Raw genomic sequence first — 23,360 nt, 5'->3', positions numbered from 1 at the left:
CAGGTTCAACTTCCCCATCTCCTTAAAATTATGGCACGTTATTTCTACTTTGTGGAAACTGAGCCAGTTCTTAAGAGCATTGCCACTTATACGCTTTCTCCACTTTCTAGAACAGCTCAGTGACTTAAGGGGAGAGGGGAGGGCAAGGAGAGAGAGTGAGATGGTGCTAACAGGCTTTCTGTTATCCCTCAGATACACTGAACCCACCATGGCACGCATTGTAGAAATGCAATAGCTGGCTTTAAGAGAATGAGGCTGTTCTGTGGTAACAACAAAACCCAGACAAGTCAACGAAACAGAAGCTTACAAGTGAAGATTTTATACAAGGAATGCCAACGGTGGTCTCTGGGTGTGCAATAACATGGTAAAATACCTACATGCATGGAGAACATACAGAGGGCATGGACTACACAACAGGTTTCACTTGTATTTTCCACCACAGAGTCAAAAATAAAACACTTCAAAGTGCAGTTACCTAGGTTGAAAAATCACTACAAGATAACTTCTCCCACTTCTATCCCTTGAAGAAAAAAACCCAAAACCTATCAGCTTCTAGTTACAAAACACATATTAATCCCTGTAGAGTTTAGACAGCAGGAATGTACTACTACATAATCCAGTTCCATTTTGGCATGCAAGCCGGAAACTGTCTCTCCCTTCCCAAGACACAGCAAGATTAGGTAGATATACAGAAGAAATCAGCACACTTGTTCAGAAGGGATAGTCCTTTATAGCACTTAATTTCATATTACAGTTCTAAAATAGGGGTCAGTCATCAAGGTATACAAGGTTATATTTTAATAAGTGGGAGAAACAACAGTGCCAGGGTATTGTGCCTGACTATCATGCCAAACTCCAGCTGTTATGAGTGACGACAAATCTCTGCCATGGGAATGTGCCATTCTCAGGAGTAAAAAGGAGAAGGGGATTCATTCTTCAAACTGATTGGGTTTCTGAAGGTCTCGTCATGGAAGCAGAGATCCACATCAAAGTCTAATGCGATAATTTTTACTCAGTGGTTTGATCAGTGTCTCAAAGTGGTTCAATGCAGGGTTTTCTCCCTCCAAAAAGACAATCCCCCGATGTCATCAGAAGTACATCACTGTTTTCCAAGTTGGTTTATACGAGTGCTTTAAGGGTGGTTCACATAGATACCGCTAAGAATCTATACCTGGGACCATTTACAGAAGACAAGTGACTAAGATGCTAAGCAAACACTACACTGCAGGTTTGTGGGTCTTGCCTAGTACTTACCTTTGCTCTTAGCCTAAAGATTTTTGATGGGGGGGGGAAGAGTCCATCAACAAGGAAAACCAAGCATAGAGGAATGTGAACAAGAGAAATAAGGCCTCATCAGCCCAAAATGAAGCTGAAATAGCTGTTAGAAGACCAGCTATAAGTTTTGTGTTACATTGTTTGATTCCTCCCATACATCCACTGCCTTTATCGCATGGCCCTTCTAAGATTACCATCCTTTCTGCAGCAGCACATATTTTTATCAGGACCTGTACAGAGCAGCTTCCTCATTTCTCCGGCTGTTTTCAGCCATGAGGAAACTCCTTAGCTCTGGATGACAAGGCCCTATAAACAGAACAAAAGCCAACTGGGGTAAAATAAATATGGGTGATGGGAGTTCCAAAGGGTCAGACCCAAAAGCTTAGGACTCACTGTCCGAAACAGGGAGTATGAACAACGGTTAGTTCAAGGTGTATAGAACCGAAGCCTTTGTAAGTCTAAGACGCTGTAAACAAACAGCAAAATGCTTCACACAAAAGAATTCCAAGGCACTCAAGAAGCTGTATGTTTGACCCCCCTTACATTTCAGAAAACAGTTCTATTTACCTTTGCTTGTTTTAATTGTAAATCATCAATGCTTCATCAGCCAGCTGCATTCTTAGCATACTCAATAATATAGATATAGAGATACATACTTTAAACTGGTATATAATACACTGGATTTTTGGATTCCTCATTTTACTGCAAGCTTCTCCATACATCCCAAGTTGGCCAAGTCCTGCAGAACTTGTTAAAACTAGCTGTTCAGCAATCCTATAGAAATCCGCACATGGGGGAAAAGGGCCAGAGATCAGGAGCATGCGCTCTGGCTGTAAAAGGTTAAAAAGGGTGACTTTTGTTTTATCTAACCCTGAGAAGCTAAGGTGTTACGGAGGACCCAGAAAGGTAGGTAGGGTTAAAGGTCACCGGGCTTTTTATTGCAATTAAAGCAGACTCTGACAGGATGATCCCAGCCACGGGAAGGGACAGCTCTGCGCTCCAGAGAGCACTCGTCACAGAAACCCTGGCCACAGGCACGGCAGTGGTGCTTCGACAGCTTGATATTGAATTCCTTCTGGCAACTGTGGCAGTGTAAGATTTCATGGTCGGGCACCCAGTAGGCAGGTCTGGCAGCATCCTTCACAAGACCTACAGAGAGTTAGGGGGGGAAACCCACAACACCGTTTCTGTTTGTTACCAATAAAGAGGAGGAGGGACTGTACAAAACCCACCTCTGCTTTTGCTGCCCTTAATGAAGGATTAAGACTAATCTATAGGATGGTTCAAGTAATTCTCAGGCTGTGGCTTATAAAGGATTACTGAACAAGTTGTCGATAAGCCCAAGATTTCTGTTTTCCCTGCTTACGCTTTTGGGTGCAACCTTATGTATGGGAACCAGGTTTAGAGAATAAAACAACCTATTGCAAAGCTCTGCATCTTAGCATTAACTTGGTGGGGGAGAGGGAAGGATGGCAGTACCTGTGCAGATTCCCCACACCTGGAGAGCCCTGGTCTTCTGCATCACTGGACTTCTTTTATTTCACTAAATGCTACTTGCTGAGGGGGAAAGAAAAGCCTCCAATTCTATACATACCCACTGAACTGAGAAGCTAAAAGGTTTCTAAATGCACCAATAACACTTACCCAACGGGATATCAATGGCAGTCACTACAGCTCCAAGAGTGTTCTGCACAGCTTCACCAACCTTCCTGGCAATCACTGTCCCCCCTTCCTCATCAGTTGGAGCCTCAGGCACATCTGCATGACAGAAGTTAGGGCTCAGAGACAAAGGCACAACTCCAGCCTAAGACACAGCTGTTCTATTTAGAATTAAAATTGACGTTCCCCCAGAAGTTGCAGCCAGCTGCAGTCAGTGGTTGGTTCCTAACATGGTAGGGGACAATGACTGAAATCCATAGATCTTCCACACTGAGATCTTCACCGAAGGCTACCTCCCCAGGAAGATCCCACCAAAAACTGTTCTGTGGGCAGAATCCATGAGTAAGAAGAGATGAAAGCTCACGATTTACCTTTCTTGTTACCTTTACTTTCAGCTACTGCCAAGTGTGCAAGGCACAAAGCAGGGCTATATTCTCACAGTAGTGTGAGTAAAACTATTGTGCTTCACTACCCTGTCAGTGGCATAGGCTATCTGTGTGACTGTGAAGGTTTTCAAGGTAGCAGCAGATGAGGGGACTAACTGCCATAGGAAAACTTGCTATGATTTCTCATGCTTAGGCAACAAATTGTTCAATCTGCAGCTTACTTATCTGTCCATGCTTAAAGACATGGTTTCTACATGAGCATGAGTTGGAAATGAGCTGAACATGGGAGGAACAGGTTCTTGATCCCCCTTTGTTTTATTTCAGGTTAAGTAAAGGTAAAGGGACCCCTGACCATTAGGTCCAGTCGTGACCGACTCTGGGGTTGCGGCACTCATCTCACTTTATTGGCCGAGGAAGCCGGCGTACAGCTTCTGGGTCATGTGGTCAGCATGACTAAGCCGCTTCTGGTGAAACCAGAGCAGCGTACGGAAATGCCGTTTACCTTCCCGCCAGAGCGGTACCTGTTTATCTACTTGCACTTAGACGTGCTATCGAACTGCTAGGTTGGCAGGAGCAGGGACCGAGCAATGGGAGCTCACCCCGTCGCAGGGATTCGAACCGCCGACCTTCTGATCAGCAAGTCCTAGGCTCTGTGGTTTAACCTACAGCACCACCCGCGTCCCACTTTCAGGTTAAGAGACCCTGTAAATAACAGCAGGCCCATTATACCAGGGATAAAAGGGTAACTGGAGTTCTTGAATTCATTGTAATGCCATAGGAGCCTTGAGACAGTCAACAAAAGTGTGTGATTGGCATTCTTTGGGATGCGAACAGATATGCCTTCAAAGAGGAAGAAGGTTTTTCTGCTGTGGAGGGAGCTCTGCTTTCAGAAGCAGCTGGCATGGCAGGGTAATGCAGCAGGAGTGCCTTCCTGGTACAGCAGCCCTGCTGCCAGCTACTGGCAGTGGCAAGATCAGGGATGTGTGGGTTTACTGGCAGAGCCAGTCTGGCACTCCCACCATTGCCCCAGCGAAGTCCTTGCCACACTGCCACTCTGTCCCACCCCACTGCACCAGCCACTCCTGTCTTCTTCCCAACCACCGCTGCCACTCTTGCAAGGGCACCATCTCACGTTACGCTTCCGGCAGATGACTGCTTTGCAGGGAAGTGGGTCGGGGAGAGAACCTAAAACACAAGGATCTTGGCTAGCCATCTCGTCAAACATTGGTTCAGTGCTTTAAAAATATTATTATTATTATTATTAATACAATTTATGTGTTAAGCTTTATAAAACTGCTTTTGAGAAGGAAGTGGATTTGTGAATGACAGAATGGCTAGCCAATTTACACGGTCAAATTCAGCATCTGCTGAAAAGCAGAACATCAGGACTTTCCTGCGTTTGATCAGAGCAGGGGAAGGTACATTTCATAACAGGCTAGCTGCTGAAATTTTTTCATCTGTACAAGCACCATGATACCCCCTTCTTGAATCAACTCATTTATCCACAGGTGTATAAGCAACCTCTATAATACGTTCTCCTAGCTTGAATCATGGACAAGTGTCTTGAAATGGTATGTTACCAGAGTCATAAACAGCTCTGGTATAGCCCTGGGCAGGTTGCCCTCCCAGGTTGCACACAAGGCTTCTCTAGTGAGCACCAGACTGAGTGCTGCCACCTCCTCCCCTTGTAAGCTCAGAATGGCAGCAGCAGAGATGGGTGGCAGCACTCAGCCTGGTGCTCCCCAGCAATGTGCCAAGCAAAGCAGCTGTCTGCTGCCATCTTTATTAATCCAGAATGCCTTGGGAATTCTGGGGTAAGAAAAGATGATAGCTGCTGTGTTCAATTAGCTCAGTGCTCATCAGAAATTAAAACAAAACAAAATAAAGAATGACAGCATCAGCCCAGTCAGCTCTCCAGGGTCCATGGGCAACTACGATGAAAGTGTCGGTTTGGAACTGAGCAGCTTCAGGAGCAGAATGACAAGAAAGCATCAACAACGTCCTTCCTTCCTCTGGGGAAGCTACTCAGTACATACACACTGTTCTTCTCTATGGCCATTAAATAGATCATTTTCTTACAACCGGTGAATAAATCAATTGATTCTAAAGTTAAAATGAAGGAGATTTAATTCAATCTGAATAGTGATTTCTTAAGATTTAGGTGAGTTGTTTTCCTGGAGGAAGAAGACTTCAATTGTAAATGCACTGAGAAATTTGGAAACTAAAATTTATTATTATGCTTCTTCATTTTGCTTTCTCATTATTCTGCTGTTTGGTGGGAATTGCCCTCTACTTTTGGATACAGGAAGAACCACAGGTGAGTGTCAGGCCCAAACTAGATGAATCACTCAACTGAAAGGGACAGGAGATCATCTTGCCTGATGCAAGAAATGCAGTGCTACCACATCCCTTATAGGTGCCCACTCAGCTTCTGCTTAAAACCTCTAATGAAAGAGATGAGATGTTGGAAATCCACAGCTAGATCCCCCAATTTATTTCATAAGCAACCAGAAGGCCCTAAATCAGAACATTCTCCCACCCATGGGGCAAATAGTGACTTTGGGGTGTATTTAGATCAGGAGTTGGGAAGCCTTTGGTCCTCCAGATGTTGCTGGGCTACAATTCCCATCATCCCTAGCCACTGGCCATGCTTGCTGGGGTTGATGGGAGTTGTGGTTCCACAACACGTGAAGGGCCAAAGGTTCCACACACATTATTTAGATGATGCAAATAGCACAGGTTAACAGCTTCCTCCAGTGATGCCATCCCAATCCAACTCAGGGCCCCCATGGGTGCTTTTGAAGAATCAAAGCAAGACATCCAATCACAGATCTTCAACATCTCACATAGCCTGACATCAATCTCAGCTGGGAGATGACAAAAGGCAACAGGGACAAGCATTTAAAAGCACAACATGATACACCAACACACACACAAAAGGTTATAGGTTTCCCCCCCTTTGGTTCACACACCTACTATGGTCAGGATGGGATTACCTAACTGAACGCCCCTGCTGTCATAGCAGCCATCGCATACTCGCACCGGTGTGGGGCCCCAGCCACGTTCGGGAACAGGGCGGGTCTTGGATGAACAACCATCACAGAAACCTTCTCCACAAGCCCGACAATGGTGTTTGGTGTCATTATCTTTAAAAGAGATGCCACACTTTCTGCAATTCTGAAGGAGATAAAAAAACACGACAACAAGCCATTGGACTAAGTAGTTTGGTGAAAGAGGATGAAGAGGCATTTTTAGTCTTTCAGTTAGCTAAATTGGTGGTGGGAACATCTGGCCAGCAGGGAACTCAAGCCATATCATATCCACACCTGATACAGCAAAGTCACAGTGCACACACACCATTTGAATGGCAATGCCCATCAACTTGGGGGACCCAACCCGCTCAAATATTTGGGGGGGGCGCAAAGGGACCTTGCCCTAGGAGCTGGCTCCTATGGTGAGGACACAGCTCTCTGCTAAAGGCCTCCTGAGACAAGATTGGGCAAGGCAAGCAGGTGTGAAGGGGTCATTAGCATCTGCTACAGCCTCAGAGCTAACCACACGATGAACAAATTTCATTTTGTCATGAGGCTCAGGATTGGCACCTGCGTCAGAGGTGTCTGTGGCCCAGCTGTTGAGCCTTGAGCAGAAGGGCTTCTTTCTTTTTTCCTAGTGGGAAGCAGGAGAGTGAGAGCCCCCAAAGGAGGAGACTGCACACAGGGCTGTCTCACTATGTCTGCTGGAGGCAACAGATTTGTAGAACACAACAGAGGCATTTCATCAAACAATGAACCATTATTTCATGTCTTTGGAGAAAGAGAAGTAGGGAAAAGGAAAAGGACTTCTCATCAGCATGCAAGTATGATGACTGCTAGATACCAGAATCTGGGAATTGGGTTTCCAGTAGGCTGGAGCGATTTGATCCGTCAGCCAAGAGGTCACTGCTTTCGTGGGTCCCAGGCTCAGTTCAGACACTGATTGGGCCATAAAGTTCATGCCGTCTATGAGGCGCTGAGCAGCATTGTTGTTGTCTTTCAGACTGCAATCCGTCTGCAACAAAAATGGATATTCAGTACAATTAACATCTCATTGTGCCTGCCTGCTGCTGACCTGTTGACCTCTACCAAATGTCAGAAGATATACATTGTCTTTTATTTGGAGAAAGGAAGTGACTCACCGGTGCAACCACATAAGGAAATTAGACTTCTGTTACTGACTGGGACGCCCCAAATCTTCATGTAAATTCCTTAGAAGGAATTCAAAATAGGAGCTCTGTCTAGGGGCATGGAAGATCCTAATGCATGGCTCTCGTCCCTTCCCTCACTCTCTGCTTTGGAATGTGTGGCCTAAACACACTAGGATGGATCTTAATGGAGAGGTAAGGAGATGAACCAGGATGAATACAGAAAGTATTTCTTGAAGCTGGACAGGAGAGATCTGGTTTACATATTTCTCAATCCATGTCCCCAAGACACAACATGGTGGCATCAAACTTGGCTTTAATGACCTGGGCATGTAAAACTTCTTTCATCGCCAACATCTCCTGAAATGGGATGATTTAACACAACAGGGGTGGAATGCCTGCTACTGTAGCAGCCTAATCGTTTCCCCTTCAATTAAAAGGACAAGAAACAAATGTATGCAAGTGGACTTACACCTGGCCAGATGTGCACAATTTCTGTCCTCACCACAGTATCCACAGGGTCTTGGTTGCCAAACCAGTACTGTCGGCTGCGGTACACAACTCCGCAGTTGGGGCACTCGATCACGTACCTGCAGTCAGGAAGGAAGAAGAGCTGGTCACTCAAGCATGCTCCAAGTGAAGAGAATGGGAGTAGGGAAAGATGAAGGGGGAAAACAGCTCCTCTGCTCCTGTACTCACCCTGACCAGGCATACTTGGCAAGTCCCATCCAAGGGGAATCAGTGGAAGCGGATGTTTTGGGCACCACTCTAACTTCATTCCCACGTTCATAACAGGCCTGAAATGCAAAATATCAATTAAACTCTTCCATTTACAATGAAGAGTTATGACTTCCCCCAAAATGGAGGCAATGAGGAATGGTATGGTTTGAACATATGCACGAAAACATTAACAGCATTAAAACTAGGAACTCGCTGTTCTTCAATAGACAGTGGGTGCCAGAAAACAGGCCAGGGAAAACCCTAGTTCTTTCTAGCCCAAAGCTGTGAAATCTTTGACCCACCCAAAGTGAATTCACAGCCCAGCAGAGGCTCAGAGATCCGCTTGTTTCTGCCTCCAACTGCAAACATAGATGGGTCGTGTAATGTACAGAGGGAGGAGAATGCAGAGTTTGCCCTTAACCTCTTCAGGTAAGTTGACAAAACTTCCAAAATACAAGGAATAACCATCACAGGTTGCAAAGCACCTTGCAAGCTACAATACATGGATTGATGGGCTACATTAATCTCAGCAGGTTATAAGCTATGCAGGCTCTTCTTGTCAACCTCCAGTACCAGAAGCTCTCTTTCACTTGCTCCACTCACCTTGCATGTAAACACTCTGTTATCGTACTGATGGGTGTATCTACACCGATTCTTGGCTTCATGAGGTACCCCTTCTTTTGAATGGTTCATGCTGTTTTTACATCCACACCTGGAGTTTCAAAGCAAAGCACATAAATACTCAGAAGGCAGACTGACCGGAAGCTCCCTAGTGGATCTCTAAGGCTCCCAATCATTCTTTTGCAGTTGTGGCTCGCATTGGTTGCTCTTTACAATTACAAGTCACATGCAAGCCACACTGCTTCAGCCGGGAGTCAGATCATCCTTATGTCAGATGACTGGCAGATGCCCACCTGTCAAATGTGGCCCATGGGTTGTTCGTTACAATTGGATCTGGCCCACCAGCTAAAAGTGGTTCCCCACCCCTGATTATATAGATTCCAGGTTTATGATGTTACCCAATGCCTTACACACTAAATATATATACAGTGGTACCTCTGGTTGTGACCGGGATCCATTCTGGAGGCCCAGCTGCATCCCGAAAACGTTGTAACTGGAGACGCTCTTCTGTGCACGCACACGGCACAATTGAGAGCTTTTGCACATGCAGCGAAACCCAGAAGTGTATGTGTTTGCAACCCAAAGTTTACGTATCCAGAGGGATACGTAAGCAGAGGTACAACTGTACAGTAATGTTGGATTTTATTTAAAGATAATAAGATCGTTTCGGAAGCAGTGTTCTCCCAACAACACAAGAAACAAAGCAAATTCCCAACATGAATAACCAACCACAGAATTTCTCACCCAAGTTTTACTTAACAGTGACATTGGCAACTCCCTATTTAAAATGGGCAATGACTGGGTTGCGTGTAACATGGTCATTATATTGTAATATATAGCATAATTCTGACACTGTAGATCTTATTCAAATAGTGTTCTTCCCATTCCACCTACCCGCAGCTGAGACATACGGAGGAACAGGTGAAATACTCGTCTGGAAAGAAGGAGCTGTGGGCCATCTGATCATCTGGGATCTCACCGCAGAACCTATCACTCAGTGCCTGCAGAACACACAGAGAGAAACCAGCAGTGAGTATAGAGCTAGCGGGACATAAAAAAAAACCCAACTTTTATGGAACAGTATAGGAGTGTGAAGCACCTCTTATGTGTCAGATCAGGGCATGGAACATTTTCGGACTGGCATGTCAGATCTTTCTCTCCCCGCACCCTGCAAGCCAACTTTAACAGATGCACAGAGCCACTTCCCTGACAAGTATCTGATGGTTCCACAAATCTGTCAAAACTGAACTGTGAGGGAGAGTTCTGCTTTGCCTGCATGTTCCCCAAAGGAAACACAACACCTAGCAGGACAGAACTCTCTGCTCACAAGCAGATGAGCGGAGGGCACAATCCTGCCCTCTGCAAGGGTCTGCTGTCAGTGAGTTCCTCCTCTACTGTAGGGAGGACTGACGAGGCTCTCTCCTGTGGCGGATATATATCGTGATAGACTGAGGCCTTGTGATGTTTAGCTGGTGATAGATTGTGGTGTTGAAAACCAGATATTGCCCAGCCCGATCTTCAACAAGGATGGAAAGACTGTCAAAACTGTTAGGTTCTAGCCATATTGCCATTCATTTATTCTTTTTGTAAACCACTTTGAGGTTTTTATTACAATTAAATGGTATATAAGTGTCATAAAATAAAAATAAATCATAAAATCCAAAATTTCCAGGAAAGAGAAAGAGAGGCAAAGAGCTTACTCCTACATTGGCAGCCTATTGGCAGGAATTTCCCTGAATGTTTTGTAAGCAACTTCTCCCCCCATGCCCTGCTCACAAAGATTGAATGTAAAGATTGCAAAAGCACCAAGCAGACCCTGGAAACCTTTTAGACTACAGGGGTATCGTTGCCTGGCCATTGCATGCATTTTGGGAGAAGCAAACTCCTCCCTGCTGCACAGTTATTAAAGCCACAAAATCTCTCTTTGGTTCAGCAGGCGAGAACCGTAGATTAAGACAGTGCAACTGATTGCAATTCAGATGAGAAACTTTTCTTCTGGCAACAAAACATTAAATACCTCATGATCAGAAAGTGTATACTTCACACTGCAACATCCATAAATAGATAAGCCATGAATGAATAATGAACATTAAAACCATGGGTAACTATACTCTTCACGTACTGTAAAAATGCCTGTCAAGTCATAAACCGAACAAGGAGGGGTTGTGGAAAAGAAGAGTTTGGCTGCAATGCCATACACAATTTCCGGGAAGTAAACCCCACTGAGCACAGCGTAAATAATCATAGGGTTCTGAGAGAACATGTTAAGGACTGTGTTGTTAGTGACAACACCACAATAAATGTAGGAGCGGGGTTGTAGGGAAGAAGTCAAAAAATACATCTTCTCATTACATGGGAAAGATCTAATTGCATAATAAATGCTCAGCGGAGGATGTGTTGCGGTAAAACTTCTAATTGCATACATATAAACTCTCTCCTCCAAAAACATATCCATCCTCATTTTAAAATACTCAAGCATTTGCTCACACACTTTCCCTGACTCTTACATTGTCCCCTGAAGAGCTGTGGTCTTGACCTCCACTAGCTCCAGATGTTACATCTTTGCTATCTACAGATGAAAAACCATTTAAGGAAACTGAGGGGAAAAATCAAGGCAAGTCAGAGAATAGGTTGTTGCCTGGAGACCATGCCCTGACTCTCAGTTACCCCGGCAACAAGAAGGATCTTTCCATTGTAGTACAGCAGCTTAGTCCCGCCTTGCTTAGCCATTTATGGTGCATGACTACTAGTAGAAGTACAGTGTCTGTAGAAACTACGTTTGTAAACACTGGGGGAAAGTATTAAAGAGACACGGGCTTGATGAAGTACTCTTTTCACCTACTCCACAAACCCAGTCCAAAGTTTCTTCTGGCCTTTTTTTAAAAGAAGAAAACAACTCACAGAAGCTGATATGGCCTGGGCAACTGGAATAGTCAGGAAGTACAAATCAGACCTCAGTGTTAGTTGTAAGCCTGCCAATGTCCTCAATTTCCCTCGGTGTCAGCCTAACTGGAGGCGGGGTGTCCATTTTCTCTTGGCATGGCTCACTTGCCGTACAGTTCTGGGTCTGCCTACTCTTCAGGAGCTCTGATACACTGTCTACTCTGGTCAACTCTCGTTCTTTGCTGTTTGCTTTATATTATGGGAGTTGCTCCGTGGATAGGAGGAGTGCGGGTGACCCTGCTTTGGGACGGGGGGGTGGACTTTGATTTCTAAGGGACCTGATGGCAATCAAAGTCCAACCCTCCACGAATGAAACTGGAGGAATTTGCAATTTGAAATATAGCCACCTGCCCCCAGAGCTACTGGCTGTGGCGACGGAATCTGTGGTCTTTGTATAGAGGAACAGTAATTCAGCATCTTAAACTTACTTTGAGTGCCTTGTAGATAACTCCAGGAGGCCGGGGAGAACGGGTCGTATTATTTTCTAGCTGCTGCTCCACGGCATGCCTGAGCCCAGAGAAATCCGTTGGGGGGTTATGTGTCCTTGTTCCTTTGTAATGGATCGAGCTGAAGGCTTCAGGGAAGAGCCCAAGTTTCCGGAACCGATCCTGGACAAGTTTCTCAGGCACCTCAGAAGCGTGATCTAAAAGATTCAATCACTTTAGCTATATTATTGTGAGGTTTGCACGTGTATTTACATTTTTTTTTACATACATATTTACACGTATTTGCATGTGCATTCTTGATCAAAACAACGAATTATCTCCTAAATAATAGGAAACACCTAGAGCAAAGCATAGGCTGGACCCAAAGGTTACCTTCCTTTCCCAGAAACAACATTTCTGTGAACACAAGGGCCTTCAATCTGATGGAGGGGCAATTTCTTCCAATCCCTGCAGCCCCACCATCACCACCCTGTCACCTATGCTGTTCTGGAGTAGATTGGAGGAAAGGGGGGAGGCTGGTAAAAAAAAAACCAGCTGCCCTTTTCTATTAGCAGATGACAGGATCACTGGATCCAACTCCATGCTGCCAGAACTTACCTTAAAAAAAGTAGCTTACAAATTGTTAACCTAAATAAGTTATTAGAGGAAAGAAATGGGGAATGGGAAGAAGAAGCCCTTTATAGGAAATCTTACTATCAATATTACATCATTATTTAGATGCAGGTCTGTAGAAATTTTAGTGCCATTGCCTTCAGTTGTATTGATGGCCTACTAATGGGGTCACATTGGGGTTTTTTAAGTGTATCTGCTGCAAGGTGCAACTGATGAAAGCCGCCGCCTCCTACAACAGCATAAACTACTTGTACTACCATGGTCTATAAACAAGGGATTTTTAATTTATATAATACTGCTTGTTTTCTTGTGTGCACAAGTGGTGGTGGAGTTTTTCTGGTGGGGTTTTTTTTACTATATCTATTTTTGTGAAATCAGTGGCAGTGACATTATACTCCATTATACTCTAAAGATGGCAGAATCATCTCCTGCAAGAAAGTTCCAGGAACATGTTCTTGAAACTCCTTTCATTCAGATGAGATCTCAGCTGCTGAATATACCAGCTGGACCACTTACCACTGCTCTTTAAAATGCTTATTTGACTGTCTTTACTGTTTACTGCTTGTTTTATTAATTTACATTTTGTTGTTGTTGATTATATTGTTGCTTCAAAGCTCTGAAGCATCTTATTGAAAGGCAGATTTTTAAAACTTCTTAAATAAAACAAAATAGTTTCTGCATCTTTGTCAGTTTTTTGGTTGTTTCACTGGTGTTCTCCAGAGCTACTGGTAATTCTCAGCAAAGTCAGTCCATAGGGAATTCCTTTCCTTTTAGTGAGGGGCTGATACCAGGGATGTACATACTGCCAAGCTTTTTATTTTTAAAAAATATGTATAAAAGTACTCTATAATATGCAAGCAGGATTTGCATCTATTGCATAATTTAGTCTGCTTCTGTTAGGTATCAAGGGAAAAACTATGGAAGACAATGAAGCCATGTTTCCTGTCACTGGAAATTCTGATCAACCCTGCCTCTGGTTTCTGAGATTTCAACAGGTGGTATACACATGCTTTCAGCCCCAGTTTTGCAGCTAAAATATCTAGAAATTTCCTTCTTCTCCTTGCTTTTTAAAAAGGACGATGAAATGTGATCCCAAACGCCATAGTCACATAAAATACACATAATCCAAGCTAACTGACTTATGCTTTGCTATTTGTCAGATGCAAACTCCCTGCATGTTACCTCTCCACCTTCTATATTCTAGATAGTGAGCTAAGTCAGGATTCAGTCCCCAAATCTTCCACATGGCAACACCCAACTCTGGCTGTGTTATGATACAGATCCATCCCAAGTGATTTACATTGCAGCAACCGACATTTGTCTACTCACCAGCACCTAGTAACTGTGTGTATACAGTCTCATGGAAGATAATGACTCCAGGGCCCAAAGTGGACAAGGGAACATCCAGGCCACAACGGGCTGTGGTTGCCTTCAGTTCTTTGGTGAAGTGTTTTAGGTAGGCCTCTGAGGCATCTCCAAGAAATTTGAAGAGATCGTTGTGAAGTCTGTCAGCATGAGTACGGTAGATGATAAGGTCCGAAATAGCCAAGACCTTCAGAAGCAGCCGGGTCCTCTGACTCAGGTTGACAGTGGCCCCCAGAAGACCCTCTGTGTCAATCACCACCATTTTGTGGACAGGGTCATAGGCTGCCCAAACCCCTACCGTACAAGACTCCTGCGCAGGAGATGTTTTAAAAACCTCACGGCCGTAGAAGAAAGTGTGGTTAAGGGTATGAGATTTGCCATCCCCAGTGTTCCCAAAAATAGACACCACCTTTACGTGCTGATCAGGTTTGCAGTCCAGTTTCCTGATAAATTCGTCTTCGTTTGCCACCTTCCAAAACAAGAAGAGAAAGATTGCGTTAGAACTTTTTAATGGAAAGAACCCACTGCTGAAATGGTGCTGCTTCTTGGACATGACTTATAACTGCAAGTGACATTCTTTTAGCCAGTAACACTCTGAGATACTGGTGCCTGCTAAAAACTTTTTTGTTTAGGCAAGGAATGGACGGTAACATAGCTAGCCCAGACAGGCATATTTGCATTCCTGCCTAAGGATGTCGCATCTTAGCAAGAGGGGCAAAAAACTTAAATGATTGTGTAAGGATTTATTCCTTTACTCTTACTCTATTTTAAAATTCTTAGCATCTAGAAATCATTCTGTTATTATATTTGAGCGTAGCTGAACTATGCTGTTATCTTACCTCCAGGAAAAAATATGATCCAATCATAGATTCTTTGCCACTTTAATTACATACAACTGACATACATTTTTCCAGTATTGAGTGAGCCAATGAAAATGTGAACTAAAACTATGAACTATTAGAGGGGGGGTCATATATGAATGGCTGTCATGTATTTTCTTGTCGAATCGCAGCATCAATTTGACTTTGTCAATGAGATATGAAATTATACATATAATTCGAAGCATATGTCAAATAAATTGTACCATCTTTCTTCTCCTTAGCAGGACTCCTCTACATCTAACAACTGCATGATAAGCAAAATTTAGCGGACGAGGCTTTTCCTGGCAAACAGCTGAAGCGAGAAGAAAAGTTTCATCTGGTATGTTTCTGCTTGTCTTGCAGCCTTTAAAAATGGTACAGCAATTCTCCACAATGTACACTATTTAAATGAAGGTAGATATTTTGAGGAGAAGCCACACCTGAATTCTCTTCTACTTCTTTGAGGACGTTAGAGAAGCAGACTCTCCAGGTTGCAAATCGGCAACCTTAATTGTTAGGGATCCACTTTCAATGTCACCATTATGTTTATTAGAAAAGAGAACAGATGTGCTGCTAAGCCATAACTGAAGCCATGGGAAGGTTTGTCCTCACTGAAGTCAAATACAAGCTTGACATTTATTGCATTAGAAAACAGCTCCACCTACCCACCCATTACTGATGAAAGAGCTAGAAACAAGGACAAATGGGATAGAAAACTGAGGCTACATCCTACAAAAACCTTCTTGGGAGTATGCCCTGTTGAACAGAGTGAGAGTCACTTCCGAGTACACCTGCTAGGGTTGTGTTGTTAATTCAACAATTTTTGTAGTTGCATCAGAGAGATACCTCTTTCAAAAGAACTTACAACTTTAAAAAGATATAAAACAGTAATAAAAAAGGAAAATCCAAGACAGCATGACAGTCAAGCTATAAAAGAGCTAAAAACAGCACCCCAAAATAAAGTTAATAGGTAAATCATTTTTTAAAAGCTTTCTCTAAAAGGATATTCATAACTGCTTGCTGCCCATGAGCTATGACACCCTTGCTCCTAAGGAGTCTTATTCAAAGTCAGTGGAACTGCACCAGTTTATATGGTAAATGAGTTATTTTCAATCTGACCTGTAGATGAGGAACCACACCACCGACTTCTCTAGAGATGGGAAGGCCTGGGGGAAAAACGGAAAATTGGGAGAAAAACTAGGGGTTTTTCCCCCGTTTTTTTCCAAATGGGGAAAAAACAGCTTTGGGGGGAAAAAACAAAAAAAGGGGGGGACTGGTTTCCCCCCAGTTTTCCGGGTTTTTTCCAGGCCTTCCCATCTCTAGACTTGCCTAAGAAGAGAACAGAAGTTACAATGCATTTTACAAGCCTGTAAGCTTTCACACTGTTGTTAGGGCTGCCATTTTATTTCACTTGTGCTGTTCTTCTGCCTGCAATAGCAACCTCATACCCAGAACCCCACCCAGCTACAGTTTTCCTTATCTCTGTAACAGAAAAAGCTTTACCTCCGTGTCAGTCACTAGCATTTGACTATACAATAGAAACAGTTTAGATGGATAAGGGGAAAGTTATTCCCTTATCACTAAGTATGGAAACTGACAATGGATGCCTTACTTAGGAAGTGGCCTTATACCTAGTCTGGTTATTTGGTCCCTCTATTGTTTGGTGTTAACAGTCCTCCAGGGTGGCAGACAGGGGGCATTCTCAGCCCCACCTAGTCAGTCAGTCAGATTTGTTTGTTAGAAAGCATTGATCATAAATGTCCAAAAATGGTACATGTGGTGAATCCATAGTGAATTTGATGCAGGAATCAACCCTGTTCATCCAAGTAAGAAATTCCAAAACACCCAAATTCTGATGAGCAATGTTATAAAAATACTGGTATGTCCTACTTAGAAACAACCGCAATTTTGAACAAAGAGAAAAATCTACATGTACACTGCATGGCATATTATGGTAGATAATATATCACTGATTATATATATCAGTGTGGGTTTAAATAGTGGTGTTTGGGAATTTCTTACTTGGATGAACACATTGATTCTTGCATCACTAGTGCACATGGATTTTTAATAGATATAATTTTTTACTTATAAATCACACTGACAAATTTGTGTAAAAAATACAGTAAACCAAGTGACAAGAGTTATTGTAGGATAAGAGGTCAGTTCAAAAGCAGAGGGGGAAAAACCATTTCAGGTATATGAAATGTAACAGAATACCTTTCCCTATTAGACATATTGTACTGAAACACGGATACTTAATATAAGATACTCCAGGATTTGCCTGTTGTAGGATATTGGATCTTTAAATGTGAAGAACAAAATAGTATATTCAGTTACAGTTTACCACATGAAACCCCTTATTACTAAAGGACATTTTAACAAAGTTAATATTCCAGATCTGTACAACCTGTACAAACAAAAGAATTTTTTAATCCTAAAGATGGTAAAGCTTTTGTTTTAAGCGATTTCATTACATGTCACTCCACACATGTGATCTACGTGACTGCATATCATTGTCCACGTGTATATGGAGGAACAACAAAAAAAGTTGAATTTTGGAATTATGGATCATTGAGCAGTAAGATCAGAACCAGAACAACTGAAACTTTATTACTTCCATATTTCATGGTATACAACCATACACCGTAGCATTTGAAGTTTTTTGCAACTGAGCAAAAATTTCAAATCCTCAGCACTATTACTCAGCAGGAGTCATATTGAATTGATACATTAAAGACAGTTTTTCCCAATGATTTAAATTAAAGATTTGATTTCACAACATTTCCCACTTTGGATATATTTTTATGGGCATTTATGTTATTTAAAACTTGTATGGAAGAAGTATGTCATTGTCCTGTCAAAGGACTGAAGGTTGTCCAGCTGACAAAACAGAGAAGTGATAGTAGGATAGTTTCCTTAGGCCAGTAATGTTACAGTAGTATTTCAGACAGCTTGTTTTGTTCTAACTACTGAAGCACATTTAGAAACCAATAAATATGAGTTGTTGTTGTTGTTATTTTAATGTGATAAAGCAGGGAACTAATGTACCTTAAAGGCAATAATTTTTCTATAAAAGAAAATACTTTTAAGTTAGAAGAACTGCAGCACACAGCTATCAAGGAAAAACAATTGCATTATATAATTCAAGTTGGAATCCGTCTAAGAAATGTAGAAGTTGTTTTTCATCTGTGGAGCTTGAAAATGGATGTTTTACGGGTGATTTGTAGTATATGTTATTGTTGTAGATGGTTGATAACTTTTATTATTAGCACAGTATGTGGACTATTTGGATATAATTTGGGTTCCCATTTGTTGTGCAAACACAAACATGACCTTAAAGGCATATTACAGCTGAGTGTGATTTTGGCAAGACTCTACAGGAACTCATCATTCTCTTTGAAGCTCTTTACTTATCTGCTCAACCTCAGCCTCCCTTTAATTTCCTTATACCAAGTAGGTTAACTCTTTCAATGGATTGCAAAACTAAGAACACTGTAAGTATGATTAACTGCCATGATAGTCTTGAGGTCCAGCAAACAGCACTCTCAAACCTGAACAAACTATGCAAGACACAGTGCAGAAAAACAGAACTATTATGCAGCCACCGTTACAAAAAAAATTGGAATGAAGGTTCAATTCTGACATCCAACAAATCAGCAAGTATCTGTCTGTTTACATCTTAACCAACTTGCATTGGTCATACTTATTGCAGTTCAAAGCTGCTTGTGGACTTTGGAATTCAAATCCTATGATCTCAACTCCTCTAGCGGCCAGACCAAAGGTTCCTTCTGTGACATCAGAGCAGTTAACCCAGTGGCAGCAAGAAGACTTATGATGCCTCTGCCTACTGTGACATCATAGCAAAGAAGCCATTGCTTCCTGACTTCAGTGTATGCTACAAACTACAGAAGAGTTTCTCTGTTAGGACAGATTTAAGTGACTTTGACCATGACCTCATTTGTATGTATTTGAACCAAGTGGCTTTGTTAAAATTTGCAAGTTGAGGAGTGGGAAGGAAAGTGGGTGGGTGAAGGAAGAAGGGGAAACTGATTTTGCCATTGCTAATACTTGTTATATGCGCTATATAGGAGGGAGGGAGGGAGAGAGAGAGAGAGAGACAGATTTAAATGTAAGGCACATATGTAGAGGCTCTCAAAAAAAAATTCTTTAAAGACTGAATTGAGGCTGTAATGTTACCTACTTACCGTGCATCTTGCCCACTCAAGAAAGTATCCACCCCACAACTGTCAAGTTGAAAAGTCACAAAGAATAATTCTATACTACAGTGGTACCTTGGGTTAAGTACTTAATTCGTTCCGGAGGTCCGTACTTAACCTGAAACTGTTCTTAACCTGAAGCACCACTTTAGCTAATGGGGCCTCCCGCTGCCGCCGCACCGCCGGAGCACGATTTCTGTTCTCATCCTGAAGCAAAGTTCTTAACCCGAGGTACTATTTCTGAGTTAGCGGAGTCTGTAACCTGAAGCGTATGTAACCTGAAGCGTATGTAACCCAAGGTACCACTGTATATCATTGGGTTTATTCCCCCCAATATGATGCTGCCTTGAGTCCCTCAGATAAATCATGCAGATTTAATTGTCTGCCTTTCAAGAGTCACAACATTTCTTACCTGGATCTCCTCTGTTTCATCTACCAACAGGAAGCTTACAACGTTTTCTGTCATCTTCTTCCTCTTGGTCTCCTCATCCATCCCCTCCTCCTCCTCGTGAGATTTGTCACCATGGTAAACAGTGATGGGGTGCTTCCTCTTGTTTCCACCGGCATGAGTCCTCTTCTGACACTCTACACAGAGGTTAATTTTGCATGCTTGGCATCTTATTGCTGCCCTCTGCCTGGAGTTTATGATATTGCTCTGCATGATATTCCCACTGGCAACCTTGCAAGTGTCACAGTATGGGACATGGCCGGCTTTAATTCGGGTCCGTTCATGGTTTCGTAGCCTTTCCTGCCTGTGTAATTCTTCTTCACACCGCTGGCACTGCAGGCTTCCACACTCATCGCACTCAAAGGTTGCTTCATCTGTGCCACTGCAAGCATAGCTTTCCTGGCACAAAAGGGCAGTATTCAGTCCCTTATCTGCTGTTGGAGGCTGGGCACTCATTTTCAGAAATTTTACTGTTAGCTTTACAATTTTTTAACAGATATGTACATTGGTTTTCCAAAGGATTAGAATTTGTATTTATCTTAACATTGAGGAAACTCTGCATATGTTGATATTTCTATTAAAGAATGTGTCCGCCTTGATTTTCTCTCGTCTATAATGGTATCATCATATGCAAAGCCAATGTAAACACAGCAGCTTTCCACAATTAAGGACAGGCCCAAATGAATTATGGGCTTAAAAGTCACACTGAGGTTAGATATGTGTAAGAAAAACAAGGATATGTTTCTTAAATGTAAGCCAGATCTTTTCCCTGAAAGGCCTGAAAAAGAAATAGGAAAAAGATTTATAAAGATGACATCAGTGGTTTTATATTTTTTTTAAAAATCAACAGAAAATTCAGACAATGTTAGTAAACCTTGTGCTTTCCTGCCACAATTCAACTCCTCCTGAACAATGCAAAGCACTTGTGGACAGTTTCTGGATCTATGTTTTTTGCAAAACAAGGAATGTATTTGTCTGCTCACAGCAATGCTATCTCAGACAAGATCTCTATTTCAGCTGCAATTATATCTGAACAAACTAAAGTTCATCACACAAAATAAGCAGAAGGGCCTTTATAAAAGTAAGTGGCATAGGCCCCAATTCTATGTATATTCACTCAGAAATAAGTCTGACTTAAGTCTGGTGGCAGTATATAGGATTACAGCCGTAGGAAGCACGGAAACAAATCTGACCAGGGAGAGCCACATCAAAGCGCCACATATTTTTAAACCCTACTGTCTGGGTTTTTATTTTTCCCAGCAGTGAGTATCTACTTACCTTAAATTAGGACAATAATAAATTACAAACATAAGTCAAGCAATGTTTAAGCCAGCAAACGGGGTGGGAAGGAGTCTTACAGTAAGACCATTCCATCTGTTTACATTTGTAACTTATTTGCTTCCAAAACAGGACCTTTTGCCTTACAGCACAATAAATATTTGTCTGCCCATATTGCCTAAAAAAGGGCAAAACATATACCTAACGAGCTGCTTACTTAAGGTTACTTTAAATCACAATAGGAAAATATTGCTATATACTAAACATTTCTTTTAAACTAGTAGATCTTCTCATAAACAACAACGGGGTGAGGAGGAAACAGAATAAACGAAATGACAGGGTCTGCCTAGGAGTAAAATATCCCCCCAACATCCGGATCTATTGTTTACAAAAACAGTAGGCACCTTCCTCCTCCTCTTCCTCCCTGGAAGTCTTAGTGACTAAGTAATCAGATCACAGTCTCCTCCTCCTCCTCCTCTGAGCTTCAAGGATCGAGCTGGGCAGATCCTTCCTCTCCCCCGCAGGGTTAGGGCTTAGCTCCCACAATGCCTGAGCCCCACCATGTAGACCTGGGACCCCCTAGGAGGGATCGGGGCCAGTCCAAAGCTCTTCTCCTTCTCCCCTTGTTGTCAGTCTTGATCAGCTGATCGAGGGAACTTCAGGGTTATTTTTTTTTCTAAGACAGGAAGGTGAGCGGTCGAGGGGGGAAAGGCCGGGTGCATTGTGGGAATCGTAGTGCTCAGGGGGCGGCGCTTCAACGCGTTCGGAGCGGGGACAGAACTACATGTCCCAACATGCACTGCGGAGAGAAGTTGAGCCGCCTTGCACAGCATCCCGGGAGATGTAGTTTCAACAATCCCTGGGCTCGTAATTGTGACAAGCCGCAGCGACAGAGTGAGGTTTCGTAGGAGGAGGAGGAGAATGCATGGATGGGTGTGATGTGGCGTAACGTGTTGTGTAACGCGGAGGGATAAAGAGAGATTATCGGGAAGGGGTGGAAATTCGTATAGATGTAAGCTCTTCAAGTTTATGGAACATTAGGGTTGACTGCGGCGCACCTGGGATTTCAGTTTGGCTAAGGGATCAAGGAGGAGGTTGCAACAGAGCCCCATAAAACTCCCCTCTGGTTTATTCCCAAAGCCAGGCTTCCTTCTGGTTAGCTTTACAATGTCAGTTTAGCCGCAAAAACTTGGGATCCCAAGGGCTGCTGGAGTTGTTAACAGAAAGCGCTTCGAACCTGTTCTCCCGGTTCCATCTTTTTGATGGATGGTGAACTTCTGTCCAATTGCTAGCAGAACCTCCGTATAGCTATGAGTGAAGTTGGTCCGTTAAACTTGGCTTTGGCACTGGGAGATCTACTGGCAGAAAACTGGTAGAGTTGGACTGGAACCTGAAAGTGATTGCGCTATATAACAATCTGATGAAGGATGAAGAGGATGTCAGGCGGGGTCTGCAGTCACAATACAAGTTGCACTAAAAGGGAACAGATAAAATGGACTATAGAACTGTAGTTAGAAGGGACCTCAAGGGTCATCTAGTTCAGTCACCCACAATTTAGGAATCTGAGCTGGGTCATACATGACAGGTTGCCACCCAACCTCTACTTAAACCTTCAAGGAAGGAGAGTCCATCACCCCTTGTGGGATTCTCTTCCACTGTCAAACACCTCTTACTGTCTTCAAGTTAATCCTGATGTTTAGTCAGAATCTCCTTTGTGATTGCCCTTCCTATTCACCAGTTCCCAAACACACTGGTGTAGAGCACACACTCCCAGAATAATTGTACTTTGAACTAAAGTGCCTGAAACTATGATATATATGTATAAATGGAAATCTTCAAACTATTCATCAATAATATAAGATTACTTGAGCATAAGTGATTATGTTACATTAACACATTAATAGAAACTGATGCTATACATAAAGTACATGTATTTGGTATTAAACAAAGATGCCATTGCATATGCTAGTCTGAGCATGATACGGAATAAATGTGCTGCCAATAAAGTCACTTAGGATCAATAAGAGATGAACATCCTAACGTGTAAATTAGCAAAGATTTCTATAGGCGTATACAAGGCTTTTTTAGACCCAAAATGACCAACACGTTTTGAATTCAATAGAATTCTTCATGAGAAAAACCTTTTGTTTCTATTTTGCATTCAGCTACAACATGTATCTTCACTCTCATTGGACTATAGGGTTGCAATCCTTTAAACCCTTAGTAAATGGCTTATTTCTGAGTATACGTAGTAATGCAGTGCAATGCTACAAGCCTGTACACATTTCTCTGGAAGTAAGCTTCACTGAATGCACTTGGACAAAATTGTACTGGGCTGGTATGAACA

The 23,360-nt window shown here is 42.7% G+C and overlaps 1 protein-coding gene across 2 annotated transcripts; it reads right to left on the bottom strand.

The window, feature by feature from the left end:
• Positions 1–303: 303 nt before the first annotated feature.
• On the bottom strand, positions 304–21,695 carry ZFYVE1 (zinc finger FYVE-type containing 1). Of its 2 annotated transcripts, none has more exons than XM_081890088.1 (12): positions 21,418–21,695; positions 19,700–20,513; positions 14,172–14,676; positions 12,213–12,427; positions 9,736–9,842; positions 8,824–8,932; positions 8,200–8,297; positions 7,973–8,090; positions 7,197–7,367; positions 6,293–6,497; positions 2,920–3,033; positions 304–2,424 (listed from the first exon to the last, which is right to left on the bottom strand). In XM_081890088.1, the coding sequence occupies exons 2-12, from the start codon at positions 20,189–20,191 to the stop codon at positions 2,192–2,194; spliced, it is 2,367 nt and encodes a 788-aa protein (XP_081746214.1). In that variant the 5' UTR covers positions 20,192–20,513; positions 21,418–21,695; the 3' UTR covers positions 304–2,191. The 2 variants fall into 2 exon arrangements, with proteins under 2 accessions (XP_081746214.1, XP_081746215.1); XM_081890089.1 differs by having other exon boundaries at positions 6,317–6,497.
• Between the last annotated feature and the right edge of the window lie 1,665 nt (positions 21,696–23,360).

The sequence above is a fragment of the Podarcis melisellensis genome (assembly GCF_964234715.1).
Source record: "Podarcis melisellensis genome assembly, chromosome: 1".
Lineage (NCBI taxonomy): Eukaryota > Metazoa > Chordata > Lepidosauria > Squamata > Lacertidae > Podarcis > Podarcis melisellensis.
Note: the sequence above shows the minus strand (reverse complement) of the source record. Positions and strands in the feature narration are given on the sequence as shown.

Coding starts and splice junctions, on each gene's coding strand:
- ZFYVE1 (XM_081890088.1), bottom strand. CDS start 20,191: ATGAGTGCCCAGCCTCCAACAGCAGATAAGGGACTGAATACTGCCCTT. Junction 9,843..12,212: donor TTATCTACAAGGCACTCAAA/GTAAGTTTAAGA, acceptor TGTGTTCTGCAG/GCACTGAGTGATAGGTTCTG. Junction 7,368..7,972: donor TTGTGCACATCTGGCCAGGT/GTAAGTCCACTT, acceptor TTTTTGTTGCAG/ACGGATTGCAGTCTGAAAGA.